Below are 15,824 nucleotides of genomic sequence, written 5' to 3'. Positions count from 1 at the left end.
ACCTATACAATGTATTTGCAGTTATTGATAAAGAGCTCCAGGCCTCAGGCTTGCGAAGGGAATAATTATTTGCCAACGCCCGGGTGGACTGTGAGTATAGGTCTCTCTATGTCCAGCATCAAAGCCTGCACATGTAGCAAACACATTGATTTAAATTCAGATCCATATATGTATGTTGCGTGCCGAGCTCCGTGTCTCAAACTTGAATGCTCACTGCACATCCGCAGATTTGAAACAATGGAAGTCCGGCGTGCTACTAGTAGGAACGCAAAAGCTCCTGGTGACAGAGGAGATCAAATAAATATAGATAGAACAATCTTACACTGTAGCCAGTAGTATGATTTGTTATTTGGGGTCAATCTATCAAGATACAGCTACTAGATCCATAGAGATATAGTCGGGATATAGATAATCCCACAAGCAATGAATCCCGTAGGATAAGGTGTCTGTGCAAACGCCTGGGGGACACCTGGAAGTTTGCTGCGTCGAAATTGCGTCGAAGTTGCGTGGAAGTCGCGTCGACGACGACATTTCGCCTAGGTGGTGTATATTAATTTCCCACCTCTTGGAATATTCTTTCCTTCTTTTCTCCCCAAACCTCTTCTCCTTCTTCTACCTCTTCCCTCACCCTCTTTACTCCTCAAAATTTCCCAACTCCTTGTGAAGCTTATCTATCACCTTTACAAGATCTGCAGCTCGACCCCTTAACACTCAACCACTTCACCCTGGACGGCTTCACAGGTATGTCTTATGATATCGATCTGAGGTTCCCCATCAGTCAGACTAATGAGTAACCTCAAATCCTTAGACCGTTCAACTCTCACCTTTTCAAACCCCAAAACAGACCGAAGAAAACCAAAAAACAGAAAACATCGTTCTCAGGCCGCCGTTCTCTACCATGAGTTCCCCAGCTCCCCAAACAACCCTGTCAATCCGGGCCCGGCCTGAGATTTCTCGGGGCTTCTTTGAATACATTTTTCACCATGTTTTCCTCCCTCCGAAACTTCCTGATGGGGATGACTACAACTCTATTTTCGAGGCTTTGCTTCTGAAGAGGCTTGTAGATTCCCTTCGCAGCTTCGTTGATGAAAAAATGAAATTGCAAAATCATAACACTCAGAGTGCTTTTGAGTTTCTGATTGTGACAATGAAGCGTCTGATTAAAATCCTCGGCGCAGGAGGTGAAGTATCAGAGAATAAGTTGACCGTTATGATGGCGACATTGCAAGCTGAAGGTATTTTGATGACCCCTTTCACTCTCACTTCAAATACTGACATGTCACAGGTGGCATCCTTCCAATCCTTGTTCGAGAGCAGAATGCGGGTATTTTGATGAGCCGGAAGGGCGACAAAGTCAACATTGAATTCTTTGAATTGTCAGCACGTAACGAAGCCGTCATTGAAACCGTTGGTCGCCTTGTGCGCACCTTCCCGGGACCTGGCCTTGCTGTGGACCAGGTCCATTTCAACAATCCGGAATTCCTTGAAGCAGTTGGACAGACAATCGCCTGTTTGAGCCATCAGAAAGTTGCACGAACAAAGCCGAAGGTTAAGAAGGCGCAACAGCTGCACAATGAGGACAGAGACACCACCGATCCGATGATGATTACGCAATTTCTGATGTCAATTCTGCGTCCCTTATCAAACAACATGGAGGACGTGCAAATTGAGAAGCGCATCCGTGAAGAAGTGATGTGGAATGACAGCCGAAAGCCATGGAGAAGATCAGCTTTGTGGATCTTCGTGCGAGTGACCCTTCAGGCAGTCCTAGTTAGGTCATTGAATCAAGTATCTGGACGACAGGCTTACAAGGAGTTCATGGTTTTTTTCATGAGTGATCTTGCCAGAAAGGCGTCCTCTGCTATCTCAAACGAACAGTTGTTTCTCATGAATGCCAAAGTCACACGTCGATTGTTGAAACTTGATGCACCTCTGGATCCTGATTGTTTCTCCATTTTGGAACGGAACTTGAAGTTTACAAGCAGAAAAACAAAGAATCAATGGCTACAGACTATGATGAGTGATCGCAGGTCCTTGGATTTGGGACGGCTAGCATTATTGGACACCCAGCGGGATACCCAGTGCGACATTCCTGCGCTCGAGAAATACCTGCAAGAGATCTCCACAAGAGGTCAAAACTCAGAATCTCAGTCATCCTTCTCACCTGCATTTAGCATCAATGTCTATCAAGATCATGACCTTCCAGACCTCTCCAGCCACAGGGACCCTGGCTATGGAGTCTTTCACCTTGCAACTGTGGAAGAATGGGTTGAAAAACATCTGGATAGATGGATCACTGTCCACCAGAATGAGGAGTCCACATGTGGTGCTTTGGCCAATTTGATACAGGCATACCACAGTGCGGCGAAGATGTGGTACTCTGGGAACCCCAAGGCTACATCAATTATGCTTCTTACCCTCCTCGAGCTATGGATAGCCTGTGACAAAACTGCAATCAGTGTGCACGGCATGCTCGCTGATTATGACCCCTGTATTCCTGCAGAGTGCTTTCAATCTCTTTTGTTGCCCTTCCCATCCCAGATGAACAGAATGGCTAAGGCAGAAGACTATCTGAGCCATCGTCAATGTCAGGTAAAATATGGCGGCCAAACTATCTTCAATCACTTTGGTACTTCTTCATCCTTCTCCGTCCGGTACTTCAACAGCTCGCCGCAGCATCAGCAGCTTCTTGCCAGAATTGAGAAACGGGCAAGGGAAGACCGGAGTGAAAAGCTGGCTGAGCTTCGTCAAAAACAGGAAAGATACAGAAGTCTGATGCAGCTATACTCACAGCTGGAATGCGAATATGAGGAGGTTACTGTGTACTATCACCGTCGTGGTCTGCGCACCCACACGGTAAACAGACACAAGAACTCTTGCATCAAGTGTGGACACAAGAGTCAAGCTGATAGTATCAGTATCACTGTTCATGAGTGGCCCTTGCCTCTGAATACACAAGAAGCCAAATCGGTAGTGTTTGAGCTGATGCCCCCCGAGACATTTTCAAAATGGCGTGATACCACCATTTTCTTTCTTCTGGATTGTCTTTATTGTGACTATTCTGCAAAAAGGCTTCCACGATACCAATACCCGCTCCATCACTACTCTGGCCTGTACGCTTATCGTGCAAACCGCTTGCACTGCCAAAGAATCTCCCTCCTTTCGGAAATCAAACCACATGACAAAACGCACCGAGGAGATAGAGATATGGCTGACGTGACACCCAATGACATCTGTGTTAACAACGGGCTCAAGTTACGCTACTTTGATTCTCAAAAAGACTGTTTCATAACTGACTTTGAGAGGGAAAATCAAGTAGAAGAGTCCTGCACGTACCAGCTCCCACCAGCTAGCTCAGCACTGCAAAAGTTTCTTTCACGACCAGCGAAAGATCCAAATGGCCCTTCACCAAACAGTGTGATTTCAACACAGTCTTCAGCTCCGAAAACCTTCTCTTTGGAGGAATACAGGTCATTGGCGGCTCTACCACTAGGATTGAAGATTCAATGGCAGAATATCCTATTAGAACTGTGTTCAGGGACTTTGGACATGAAAAAGGTTGAAACCGCAATGTTCATTTTGCAGATTGCCAATCAAGTCGGCCCATTGGATGGGGAGAGCGAGAATCTGAGACAAGGTCATGCCATTTTGGAGGACGATGCTTTCACATTCCAGCTGCTATCACGCATCAACGAGGTGAAAGATTCCATAAAAGCGAACTGGGAAATGATCAATGGATTGAGCAATTTGGTACTCATCACTCAGAAAGTCTTCTTACTTTCTCCATTTACACTCATCAAAGAGAGGTGTCTTGAAACACTCAAATCACTCCGTGAGATTGCATTTGGGTGGGTTGGCATAGTCAAGGGGAAGGCAAATGAAACTGTGGACGCCGACGACAAATCAATGCTGATTGGAAAGGCTGCCCATATTGCGCTTGTTTGCAGTGAAACCTTCAATCTGCAAGACCCTCCCCTGGTCTTTCTTTCATCTGCTGAAATTTCGCTCTTTTTGCAATGCAGTATGGTGATTTGTGATGGTCAAAACTGTCTCTCGATGCAGGCAGGATCTCTGTCTTCCATTCTCGCTCACCGGTGGCAGGTTCAATGCTATCGCAACTACAGGTTTTTAGTTAGTCGCATTGTTGCTCAATCCGACCGCGGAATAGACTTGGCAATTGCGCAGGCTTGGGTCGCATATGAGGCAGGTGAAGGATGGTCAAGACTGGATGGCTTCAATCATCATCATTGGCTTGTGACACGTCAAAAGGACTCAGAAATTGAAGTTCACTTCGACCTTCTGACCGGAGACCTTCGAGTTAACGGCCTTCCACTTGCACGTCTGCCTGCGGATTATGAGTCCCATCATACCTATGCCGTCCTTTTTGGAAAATCTCAACTTGAAGTCATGCCGAGTGATTTACCGGGTATGCAGTTCTCTTGCCGATCCAAATATCGCGATTACAATGTGCATCTCTCAAAGACTCAACCTACCAACTCGATGGGATCTGCCTTGCATGTTACTGCGGTGAAGGGTCGCCGTACCTGGCAATTTGTCTCGCCTACAGTCTTTGAGGGGATCCTCCCCGACAGCTTCATCAACAACTATGTGCATTGGTACAGCGTTGAGCATGGGCATGTGGAGTTCCGCCCGATTAACGATCCCTGGTCATTGCGCCGTGATGACTGGCAACTATGCAAGTTTGATTCGGGATGGCAACCGGGATGGGAATTGAAAAAAGAAGGACAGAAGGTGGTGGCCATGGGAAGCTCAACTTCGTGTTTCATATCTGAAATTCTGAAGCCAATTGAGAAGGCATCAAGAGTGCATTGTGTTTTGCATGACCTATCTGCCACGGTGCATATCATACTACCACGACTGCGTCTAGAATTCACTCTCAAGAACAGGTCCACATACATTTCATCACGACAATATCCCGATATGGTGATTGACAAGGATCAGTCACTGGACTCATTGATTGGGTTATCAAGCAAGCTCCTTCTTGGGAGACCAGGCTCACGCGAGCGGCTAGTGTTAATACCTGAAGGGGACCTTTCTATCAGCAAGGATGAGGGTCATGTGAAAGTGGATGTACTCTGGGAAAATGAGACCCAGCTTCAAGCTTATGCAATTGATACTCAGATAGGCTACCTGGCGGACAATGGGAGTCTTCGAAGCAAGCTTTTCCTTTCATGCTTGCACGCTGTCACATCTTCTTGTCTACCTGACCCTCTAACGAGGAAAACAGGCACTGAGCAAGCGCTGTCAATTCTTCGGTCGGCATCTTTGAGATCTTTTACTTACCTGGGTGAGGCAGAAAGCAGGCTTTTGGAAAATCTAGCATCGCTTACCCCGCTAAGGCAATACTATCCCGTGAATCTGCGTGTCATGCAACAGGTGATCTGGAAGAGAAACCTACCAGTGATGTCCCAGCACCCAGGCTTTCTGGATGCGGTGGAGTCTATTCGTGATCAGAATAAACGGACACAATTCCTGTATCCAGATGTGAGACACTGGGACCCATCAGTCCCACACATTGATAAAGTGCTTTCACAGAGAGATCAAATTCGCACCTCATGTTTTAGAGTCTCTGGGTTTGGTGCTGAACAGCATACGTGTACACATGATCAATTCTACAGAGACTTGAAGAGTGCGCCGAATGCAGATGCCGCTCTCAGGAGCTTCACCATTTCAGAAATGATTTGTAAAGACATCTCACGCACCCGGCCCATTGTGGCAAAAGAAATGGTCAACACCCTCTGGAAATTGCTCTCCACGCGATATGCAGTTCGGGGCCGGACACGTGAGATTCAAGTTCAAAGACTAAAGTATGATGGTGAATGGATGCTCAACCCAGAAGAGTTCCTTACAGAGAATTGGCTTCCAATCCACCAGCTTGCAGTCTCGGAAGGGCAGAACTTGAATAAATTTAGGATAATGACCTGGCTAGCGGCCATTGCGTTTTCTGGTCAGATTGAGATGAGTGTTGTTGAGATCATGACCTATCTCTTCCAGTCTCGAGACACCTCAATCAATTTCCCACCGGATCGAAACAATTTTCAGCTTCATAAGGGATTCTCGCTCAATAGTTCTGTCTTGGATGCGCACATCATAGCGGCACAGCTCTCCAATACACCACGTCCCCAGCTCTCACAAAACCAAAATGAGACACAACACCATTTTGATTCCCGTGTCCAGAGGGTCATTGATCAAAATAGAGATAATGTATTTGACAGAGCCGTGAATCACTTCAGCACACAGTGGCCATCCAGATCACTTGAACCTCTTGACACAAATGTACAGCCCATCGCTACAAGCTATTTGAACACAACTCAGCTCATGGACGGCATTACTCAATCATTCAATGACTGGATGGATAACTGGGAGTTAAGAGAGTATCTCACGGAAGTTGTGACTGCATATCAGAATCAAAGACAACAACCCGTTCACTTGGCTCCGTACAGCCCCGAATCGTATCAACAAGGACCGTCGAACAAGGGATCAAAGCGGGGCTTTGTAACCTTCAATGACTGTCTTCAGATTCATAGCTGGTCTGATACAAACCATTGGAAGGAACCAGAGCTGGGCAGCCACTTCGAAATCACCTCCGAACCAACAAAGCCAAGTCAGAAGATATCAGCCTTGATTGACTCCCTTCGTTGTCGAGCCACGTCTCAATACGAAGAGTGGTATGTTGAGCAGCTGGAACAAAGCGTGCTTTCGTTGAACGGTGTTATGAAAAACAGACACCTTCATGACGAGTTGCAGAATTTGCAACAATTGACTGTTGAGCATCTTCATGCGTGTCAAAAGCATCTTACCCAGACTCATGATGAGATTATTGATGGACTTCTTCGATTCGGAGATGCCGGAGATGCCACGGACTCGACTGACTCAACATATTCCACGGATTCCACAACTTCGGATGACTATCGGCTCTCCTTTTTAGCTGCGGTGAATTCTTTGGCTTTTGACACTGGACAATATCCAAGATTGAGCACAAGTCTACTCTTAGAACAATTATCTCGTCAAAGATGGCAGCATCTAGACGCAGAGTCAAAGGAAAAGTTTACCCAGTACGGATGTGCTATTGCAGCTGTTCAACGAGCTGAGAGACTTTGCAAACTTGCGAACAGTCCAGATGAGCTGATCAAGGAAATCCAAAACCCTGGACACACCAACTGGGATATTCTTGAATTTCCAGAGACTCTTCTTCTCGAAGTTGAGAACCAGCTTCTCATTCGTGAGAACCAGGAGGAGATTGCAAGGGTCATGCGTGAAAGTGCTCCCGGAGGGAACTATGTCTTACAGCTTAACATGGGGGAAGGAAAGTCAACCGTCATTGTACCTATTGTTGCTGCGAGTCTGGCGGATGGTTCCCATTTGGTTCGTGTTACTGTGGCCAAACCGCAGTCACGCCAGATGATGGATATTCTCATTGCAAAGCTAGGCGGCCTCCTTGGTAGGCGTATTTATTACATGCCTATCTCACGCTCTTTAAACCTCAACAACGCACAAGCCATAGCAATTCTACAGATGTGCCGGGAGTGCATGTCGCAGTGCGGTGTTTTGTTGATTCAGCCAGAGCATATTCTCTCACTGAAGCTGATGTGCCTTGAATTCTTCATCGCTGGCAAGTTGGGTGTCGCCAATTCAGTGCTTCAGATTCTGAAATTCCTCAAAGAGAACTCATACGATATTGTCGACGAAAGTGATGAAAACTTCAACGTGAAGTTTGAATTGATCTACACTATGGGTGCTCAGTGCAATTTGGAGTTTGGTCCTCACAGATGGCAGATAATTCAGGAGTTGTTGGGCCTGGTGGAACAGTACTCTAAGGTTGTGAGCTCCGAATTCCCTGATGCCATTGAGATCTGCGAAAATCAAAATTATGGCTTTCCACGGGTTCGGTTGCTTGATGACAATGCAAGAGAGAGTCTCTTTGATCACATAGGGCGACATATCTGTGAGAATGGCATGAGCTGTCTACCTGTTTCACGACAACCCCAATCTGTGAGAGATGCAGTGCGGGCTTACATCATGGAGCGCGATCCATCTCTTGACGATATTGCATCAGTGCATGGAGATAATGGATTTTGGGGTCAAGACACGAGAAACGCTTTACTTCTGGTACGAGGCTTGCTTGCTGAGGGTGTTCTCGCCTTCTGCTTACAGCAAAAACGGTGGCGCGTGAACTTTGGCCCTGCTTCGAACAGAAATCCTTCTACAAAGCTGTGTGTTCCATACCGAGCCAAAGACAGCCCTTCTCTTCGTTCTGAGTTCAGTCACCCTGACGTGGTGATTTTGTTGACCTGTCTGCACTATTACTACGCAGGACTCGACGATGAAGATTTGTTCCTGGCTTTCCAGGCCCTTTCCAAAACTGACCAGGCCGATATTGAGTATCAAGCTTGGGTTAGTGACGCACCAATGCTTCCACCGGCCTATCACCAGCTGGTTGGCGTGAATTTGGAGGATCGCCATCACTGCATAAAGAACATATTTCCATTCCTCCGCCTTTCGAAAGCCGCGGTGGACTTTTTCCTGAATCAAATCGTCTTTCCCAAAGAATTGAAGGCCTTTCCGGATAAGCTTTCGGCGTCGGGATGGGATGTCGGTGAAATCAAAACGCACCCAACTGTCGGGTTCAGTGGAACCAATGATTCACGGAAGGTTCTACCACTTGATGTCTGCCAGCTCGACATACCTGAGCAAACTCACACAAATGCTCTGGTCATTGGAAACATTTTGCGAGAGGAAAATTCGGTAGCCTACACCTCGCGGTCGGAAGACCCTGATAAGACTGACACTAAGGCTTTGATCGATCAAATCTTGCAACTGAAACCATCAGTTCGGGTCATCCTTGATGTCGGAGCGCAGTTCCTCGAACTCAATAATGAGGCAATGGCACAATATTTGCTCAGGCAGTTTTCACTACTTGATGCAGCGCCCCATTCAACTCCACGTTCATCACAGGCGGCAATGCAAAACTCGGTTCAAGCCGTGGTCTTTGTGAACGACAAGGACCAGATATGTGTGATTGACCACAGCGGACTGGTGGAGCCACTACAAATCTCTCCCTTTGCGAGGCAAATGGAGGCATGCTTTATTTTCCTTGATGAAGTTCATACAAGAGGAATTGACCTGAAGCTTCCTAAGAGCTATCGCGCAGCGGTAACTCTGGGTCCGAAGACAACTAAGGATAAATTGGTGCAAGGTAGGTTTGCTTCCATCATTTCATGAGAGAAACAAGGCTAATAAGAATCAAGCATGCATGAGAATGAGGAAATTGGGCCACGGCCAATCGGTGGTCTTCTGCATTCCAACGGAGGTTCAGAACCGCATTTTTGCTTTGCGTGGGCCAGATCAGACGTCGAAAATCGAAGTTTCAGAGGTTCTTCAATGGGCTGTCGTTGAGACCTGGGGTGACATGAAGCATAATATTTCACTTTGGGCACTGCAGGGTTCACGCTATGAACGCCAGCGTTCCCTTTGGGATGGAATCTTCAAGAGTGAAAGCTCCAGCATTTCACCAGAGCAAGCTGAGGAATTTCTGGAGGAGGAGTACAAAACGATTGAAGATCGTTACTCACCTCTTCAGGACAACACATCCCTCCCTGATTCTGTAGGGGAGGCCAATGAAAGATTGGGCTTGATTGATCAGCGGTGTCAGGAGTTTGGGAGTCTTGAGCATGATTCTGCGGCTCTCCAGGAAGAGCAGGAACGCGAACTTGCGCCAGAGATTGAATGTGAGAGAGAAGTGGAAAGACCTCAACCAATTCCAGCCATGCAGCACCAGATCCATCCAGATCTCCTGCATTTGATCCGTAAGGGTCAACTGAGAGAACCCTCTTCAGCTTGGCAGCCCGCCTTCAAAGCGTTAAGCTCAACATCTGCGGCCACACACTTGGACATAGATGAATTTCCCACAGGACTCCTCGCGACTGCAGACTTTTGCAAAACTGTTCAGGCCCCTTCAAGATCATCATGCAACTTGGATTGCTTTCAAAGGCCCGTGCGCTGGGTTTTAACATTCCGAATGTTCCATGAGGAAGAATGCAGAAGGGATGGCCGTTTGATTATTATCAGCCCATATGAAGCCAATGAACTCATCGATGAAATCCGGGACTCAATGCATGTCACGCTTGAGGTTTATGGACCCCGCCAAAACAGAGCATTCGCTCCATTGGATGACCTGAGGCTGTACACCGTCCCGCAGCGCGCGAAGGTGCGGATACCCGAGAGCCTGCGCATTCAATTGGACCTGTTCTCTGGCCACCTCTATCTGACAAGTTATGAGGAATATCGTCAAGTTTGCAAGTTCCTCGGGGTTTCATCAGTCGCGACAACCCCAGATCTTCTCGTTGCGGCGGATGGTTTTATCGTGAGTGGGAATGAGGCCAGCAGGAGCTCTTTCTCGCAGAGCCCGTTAAAGTTCCTGAGAATTTTGATGTCTCAAATTCGCAAAGATTCAAAGGAGATTTCCAAGACCCACATTGGCAAGATCATTGAGGGTTCGCTGCTGTCTCAATCCGATTTTCCTGAACAGCCGCAAAATTAATGTGGATCTCGCCTCCGAGTCACTCATCTGGTCAATTCAACATGGGTTTTCTTTGTCAATGTAAAATAATATTTCATCTTGCTTATTTTCAATTAAAATATTCTTTTGAAGAAATATCATTCTCTCCATATTTTCACAGGAAAGTCCGCATTCAAACCTAGAGGACTAGCGCTTTCAAATTTATGTGATCTCAATATGTACTCAACCCATGATCTTTCAAAGTGTTACGTTCATATCAATGGGATCAATAGGCACCATAAAATTCAACCCATTCAATAATTGATTCGATTTTTAGAACCCAAGACATACAAAGAATGCTTCCAATTTGGAGATTTAAGTTATCCAGGCTCCTATATATAGGCCTCTTCACTACTGCACATGTGCTCGAGCTAAGAGGGGCAGAATCAGCCTACAGCTTATCTCAGTAGGCCTACTAGTTTCCTATATCCAACTGCACAGCAGCTACTAGTATTATTTTCATCTAAGTGGACCCAGGCCATCATTATAGTATATAGGTACCCTTTAAATGTTAGAATTCCGTAAATACTTACATGAAAAGAGAGGTAGGTCACCAATTTACTACTAGATACCCGTGTACTATATGATCCTGACTAAGTACTCAAGTAGTACGTGACCAAATGTGACTCTCCGAGAGGATGTGAACACACTTTGGCATGTGCAGGAACTTGAAGTTAACTTTGGAATCTAACTGGGATGATAAAGTACATTTGACCGAGCTTCCTGCCCAAGCACTTGAGTGTTGAGAACATACGTTCGCCAATTCCGCGGCTAGAGTGTCGCGCGAAGCAGCGCGGCGTGAGACTTGTGTGCTATAGACTCCAGATGCCTATTGAAATGCACATTAGCCCAGAGCGAAAAACTACAGTTCTTCAACTGTTGTGGAATGTCTTTGCATCATAGAATTCCAACAACTGCTTTCAAAAGTGCTAAAGCTCGACCCCTTTCTCTCGTCGTTTTTTGGGTGTTACAGTTGTCCTTTCGAGTTGCCAATGATATGTCCTGTCAGATTCAAACTGCGTCTCAAGATAAAGGGGAAAATTTGACCAGGAAGACTTCTTTGAGATGAAAGCCGAATCAAACAGCTCTCTCTATTCAAGGGTTACCTCTGGACTTGAATACTGAAAATGGCCACATCGCTTTCACTTTCTTTGAGACAATGCCCCTTTCAACTATAAGCCGCACCTTCAAATTTGATCTGCTGGTCTCAAGGTCTTTGCAACAACATCAAAAGAAACTATGTGGCATCCCCGCCACGTCCATTGAGATGGGGCATCTTCCAAGCTTCGCTCATTTTTGAACATGAGATTGATCGCCTGCAATGACATATCCCCAGAAACTAGCAGCTTTCAACGTTGTTATTGAGGTGATTATATCCAACTTGAACAGGTGTACGGTATAACACCGACAGCCTATCTCGAGGAACTTTGGTTAACTAATTAGTTCTATAAAGAAATGCCCAAATTAGATGATTCGAGTTTCTTTGATTGTCTTTGGAATTCATGTTCCCTTTTATTTCAGCAACCGACTTTTCAGCAACCGACTTTGGGGCACTCCTGTGAGATCTTTGTTGCGAAATTGCAAACATCAGGTTTCAATCCCAAATTTGGTGGCCTTCCTAATTTCATTTACTAGGGCAAAACATTCAAAAGGGATGAGGATCTTCATTGAGTTAAGGATCTTCATTGAGTTACGAATCTTTATACAACCCACTAGTCACTGCTCTATACCTCAACCGTCAAGTCATTGTCTCTAACACATTTACCCAGAATGGCAAAAAGAGGTGCATCCGACTTGCCAGACGGCAAGAAGAAGTCGGAAAAGGGGAAGAAGGAAAAGAAGGAACATAAGAAGAAAAAGAAGCAGAACTTGAAGAAAGGTGACAAGACGAGCAAAGTTAATGGAGGGGACATGCCTAATGGGGACATACCTAATGGAGTAAATAATCATGAGGAGGACTCAAACAAGAGGAAATCACCATGGGATGAGTGCAAGCGTTATCCAGTTGATATCAATTCACTGAACCTCAATGATACGTTAATGCACGATGATGATGAGGAGGTGGTTGAGGAAGTTCCTCCCCACAAAAAGGCGAAGAAAAATCCCAAGTGGGAGCATAAAGGTCCGCAGCCTCTCATCGATCCTGAACAGCTTCCAGAAGGATGGACGGCGGATGAACCTGACCTGGATACTATGTGAGTGATATCTGTTTTTATGGACATGCTAACAACATCTGAATCCACTGAAAGTTTATTACCAGGGATATTGATGGGCAGATTGCTCGATGCCATGAGAGACTGCAAGCAAATATCATGCCCATGGTATTTGAGCAACGACTCAAAGAATACCAGTCCGTAAAGGACATGCAAGTGTGAGTCCTCCTCAAATTCTTATTGTTGACAGATGCTAAAGAAAAGCTATTTTACAATCAGATACAACCAGAACTTATATCCTGATCTCACACCCGCGGTTATCGAACGAATTCTAAGTCTCAGAACAATCTATAACGAGCTTAACGAGATTCCGAGTCATAATGGAGTTCAGGTCAATGGATCTTCCAATATGCTGGAATCGACGGACTCGATTGCTGCAAGAGAACGTAAAGCAAGACAGCAGGAAAATATCAAAGCTGTTTTGCAAGCTTATCTCTCAGGTCAATTGCAATGGATGGAAGGATATGTAACATATTGGTCGAAAGGAAAGCAGCTTTGTCAACCTAGACTGTTTGACTGGGATGAATTTGAAGCAGTCTATGATAAATTTGATGGGAACAATAGCTTCTGGACTGAAGGGGTATGTTTTCATATTCGAATTATGATTCTCTCGCGGATTACCTTCAGAACGAGTTGAACTAACACAATATTGTTTTTGACTCAGATCTCACAGCCAGGTCCTATGACTCAAATGGCTTTTTTGATTATTCCACCATGGAACAGGGTCCACACATTAAACTATGTATGAATCTCACGAAACATGACTTGATATCTTACTGTTACTAGATACGAGAAATACTGATTCATTCTCAATTTTCGATTTAGTATAAAATGGCAGTCCGAATTCCAGGATATAAATGGTGGTCTGAGCTCCAATTCATGCATGATACTGGTGCTACCATGCTGGCACTATACAGAGGTGATATTCGAACCATCATGGGTCCATTTGGCCCACCAAATGATCCTCCACTCCGCGTGGCATGGAGTACGGTATTCTATACCGCTAACGGACCGAAAACACAAGAGATTGTTCAACTTGAAGTGACTATCCTAGATGGTAGAGGCGAACGATTGGCTCCGTGGACTAGAATCCAAGCTTCTCTTATGGATGGAGACCATCAGCCTGGTGTGAATGCACGAATGGATGGTCCCTGGTTGAGGTACATGATGTATTATGCCAATGTTCCTGATGGAAATTTGGATTTGTTTATCGCAGACACACAGAAGGAGTTGATGGATCATTTACCGGTACCTAATCCTCATGTGAGAGGGGCGCCACGCAGAAATGTTGGAGGTGGGGGCAGCAGAGGAATTCCTATGCCACCAGGGACAACTGCTCCGCCCACTAGACCCGCATTATCTGAAGCGGATGTACCTAAACAGCCGAAGGCTCTACCCCCGCAGAGTAGAGGTGCTGTAATCCCGCATCTTGAGTATCATGACGATATGAATGATTGAACCTGAGTGTGTTCACCTTGGTCTTACCGTGTCTGTCTTTCTTCTTCCAGGATTTCCTTGTCGCTTCGTCCTACTATATCTATTTTTTTTCTTTTTAACTATCCTCAAATTGGTGAATTAGTTTAAAATGTTTCACTTCGAATCAATCGGTGGTAATTGATATGGAAGAGCTTTTTTGTTGGCTTTTTTTTACCTTCAGTACAGACTGAGACATAAATTTCTCACGTAAGAAAGGGGCGTAAAATTGATTAACACTTCTCGCTTCCTGTCAATTGGAGTATCCGTGAGTGACTGTTAGTGATTCATTCTGAGTCATCTAAAATCCTTCTCAGTAGCGGAACGACACTAGACATAGAGAAAAGTATTAATACGAGGAAGTTTCCTTATAGATCATCTCATCTTTCCATTTTCACAGAAATACGAAAAAGAAATGTCGGACACTATGTCTATTGACGTTGCCAATATTGCCAAGCTTTCTGATGGTGGTTCGTCTGAACCTCAAATCCAAGGCAGACTGGATGTGTGTAGGAAGTGGGGTATTCCAGAGGGATCAAAAGTACTCGAAATTGGATGCGGGCAAGGAGATTGTACCCTTGTGATAGCCTATGTGGTTGGAGACCAGGGTCATGTCACAGCAATCGATCCAGCGCCCTTGGACTACGGTTCGTTACCCCGTATAGATTCCTGCTAGAAGAATGACGGCTAATGGGTTAAGTAGGCGCGCCAATGACTTTAGGAGAGGCACAAGATAGACTCAAGCAATGTCATATTGGGGATAGAATCACCTTCCATCAATCGAACCTCGAAGCGTTCCTAGCATCCAGTGCCTCCGAGTCACTTTATGACTATGCAGTGTTTGCGCACTCCATTTGGTATTTACCATCTGCAGGGGTGCTTCAAGAAATGCTAGCAGCTCTTCAGGGAAGAACAAAGCATCTTCTCATCGCAGAATACTCCCTTAATATCCGTGGAGACATGGCTGCATTGCCGCATATGCTAGCTGCTATCTCACAAGCTGAGTTCAACTCGAGGGATGATGCTCTAGACCGGAATGACAACATCCAGACCATTATGTCCCCACAGACTATCACTCAGCTCGCTAGTCAGACAGGCTGGACACTGCAAAATGAAGAGATCGTTGATTCCCCAGAAAAGAAAGAAGATGGGAAATGGGAGGTCAGTCGTGTCTTATCAAAAGCATATCGGGCCCGGTCGGGATCCTCTGGTGACGCTGCACGTCAAGCCTTCGCGAATGATTTGATCTTTGCTGTTGAAGAGAGTATGCGTGCACTTGAACCGAGTCAAGTTCCGAGAACATTACCCACATGGATCGGTTCATGGGTGTGAACTATCCCGAGTTTCTATGTATTAGTTACAGCCTTTTATCTGTGATTTATCTTCTGGCTGTCCTCTAGTTCCAAGGCTATCGAGATTCCCGGCTTTCTTCAAGTGATATTTGATTATACGACTACTCTAATTTCTACATGTATGCTCAATCACCTGAACCCCCATCAATGTGTTGTTCCAGATGTGACGGCTTGAGCTACATAGCATCTAGTCGGAGGAAGCTCACG

General features: G+C 45.7%; 4 protein-coding genes across 4 annotated transcripts; all 4 read left to right on the top strand.

Annotated features, from left to right (window-relative positions):
• Nucleotides 1-898: 898 nt before the first annotated feature.
• N7483_000134 (uncharacterized protein) lies at nt 899-10,561 on the top strand (the record flags this gene model as incomplete). The annotated part of the gene is made up of 3 exons (XM_057083572.1): nt 899-1,235; nt 1,286-9,217; nt 9,270-10,561. 3 exons carry the CDS (start codon nt 899-901, stop codon nt 10,559-10,561), a joined length of 9,561 nt encoding a protein of 3,186 aa, XP_056949721.1.
• A 1,788-nt stretch (nt 10,562-12,349) lies between these two features.
• N7483_000133 (uncharacterized protein) lies at nt 12,350-13,434 on the top strand (the record flags this gene model as incomplete). Its single annotated transcript, XM_057083571.1, has 4 exons — nt 12,350-12,774; nt 12,840-12,950; nt 13,012-13,372; nt 13,420-13,434. The coding sequence occupies 4 exons, from the start codon at nt 12,350-12,352 to the stop codon at nt 13,432-13,434; spliced, it is 912 nt and encodes a 303-aa protein (XP_056949720.1).
• A 189-nt stretch (nt 13,435-13,623) lies between these two features.
• N7483_000132 (uncharacterized protein) lies at nt 13,624-14,250 on the top strand (the record flags this gene model as incomplete). The annotated part of the gene is made up of 1 exon (XM_057083570.1): nt 13,624-14,250. One exon carries the CDS (start codon nt 13,624-13,626, stop codon nt 14,248-14,250), a length of 627 nt encoding a protein of 208 aa, XP_056949719.1.
• A 442-nt stretch (nt 14,251-14,692) lies between these two features.
• On the top strand, nt 14,693-15,597 carry N7483_000131 (class I SAM-dependent methyltransferase; the record flags this gene model as incomplete). The annotated part of the gene is made up of 2 exons (XM_057083569.1): nt 14,693-14,912; nt 14,969-15,597. 2 exons carry the CDS (start codon nt 14,693-14,695, stop codon nt 15,595-15,597), a joined length of 849 nt encoding a protein of 282 aa, XP_056949718.1.
• Between the last annotated feature and the right edge of the window lie 227 nt (nt 15,598-15,824).

This window comes from Penicillium malachiteum (genome assembly GCF_028827825.1).
Source record: "Penicillium malachiteum strain IBT 17515 chromosome Unknown utg000001l:1.0-8184562.0:1.0-8186909.0, whole genome shotgun sequence".
NCBI classification, from domain to species: domain Eukaryota; kingdom Fungi; phylum Ascomycota; class Eurotiomycetes; order Eurotiales; family Aspergillaceae; genus Penicillium; species Penicillium malachiteum.
The sequence above is the reverse complement of the archived record's forward strand: the minus strand, read 5'-3'. Positions and strand labels throughout refer to the sequence as shown.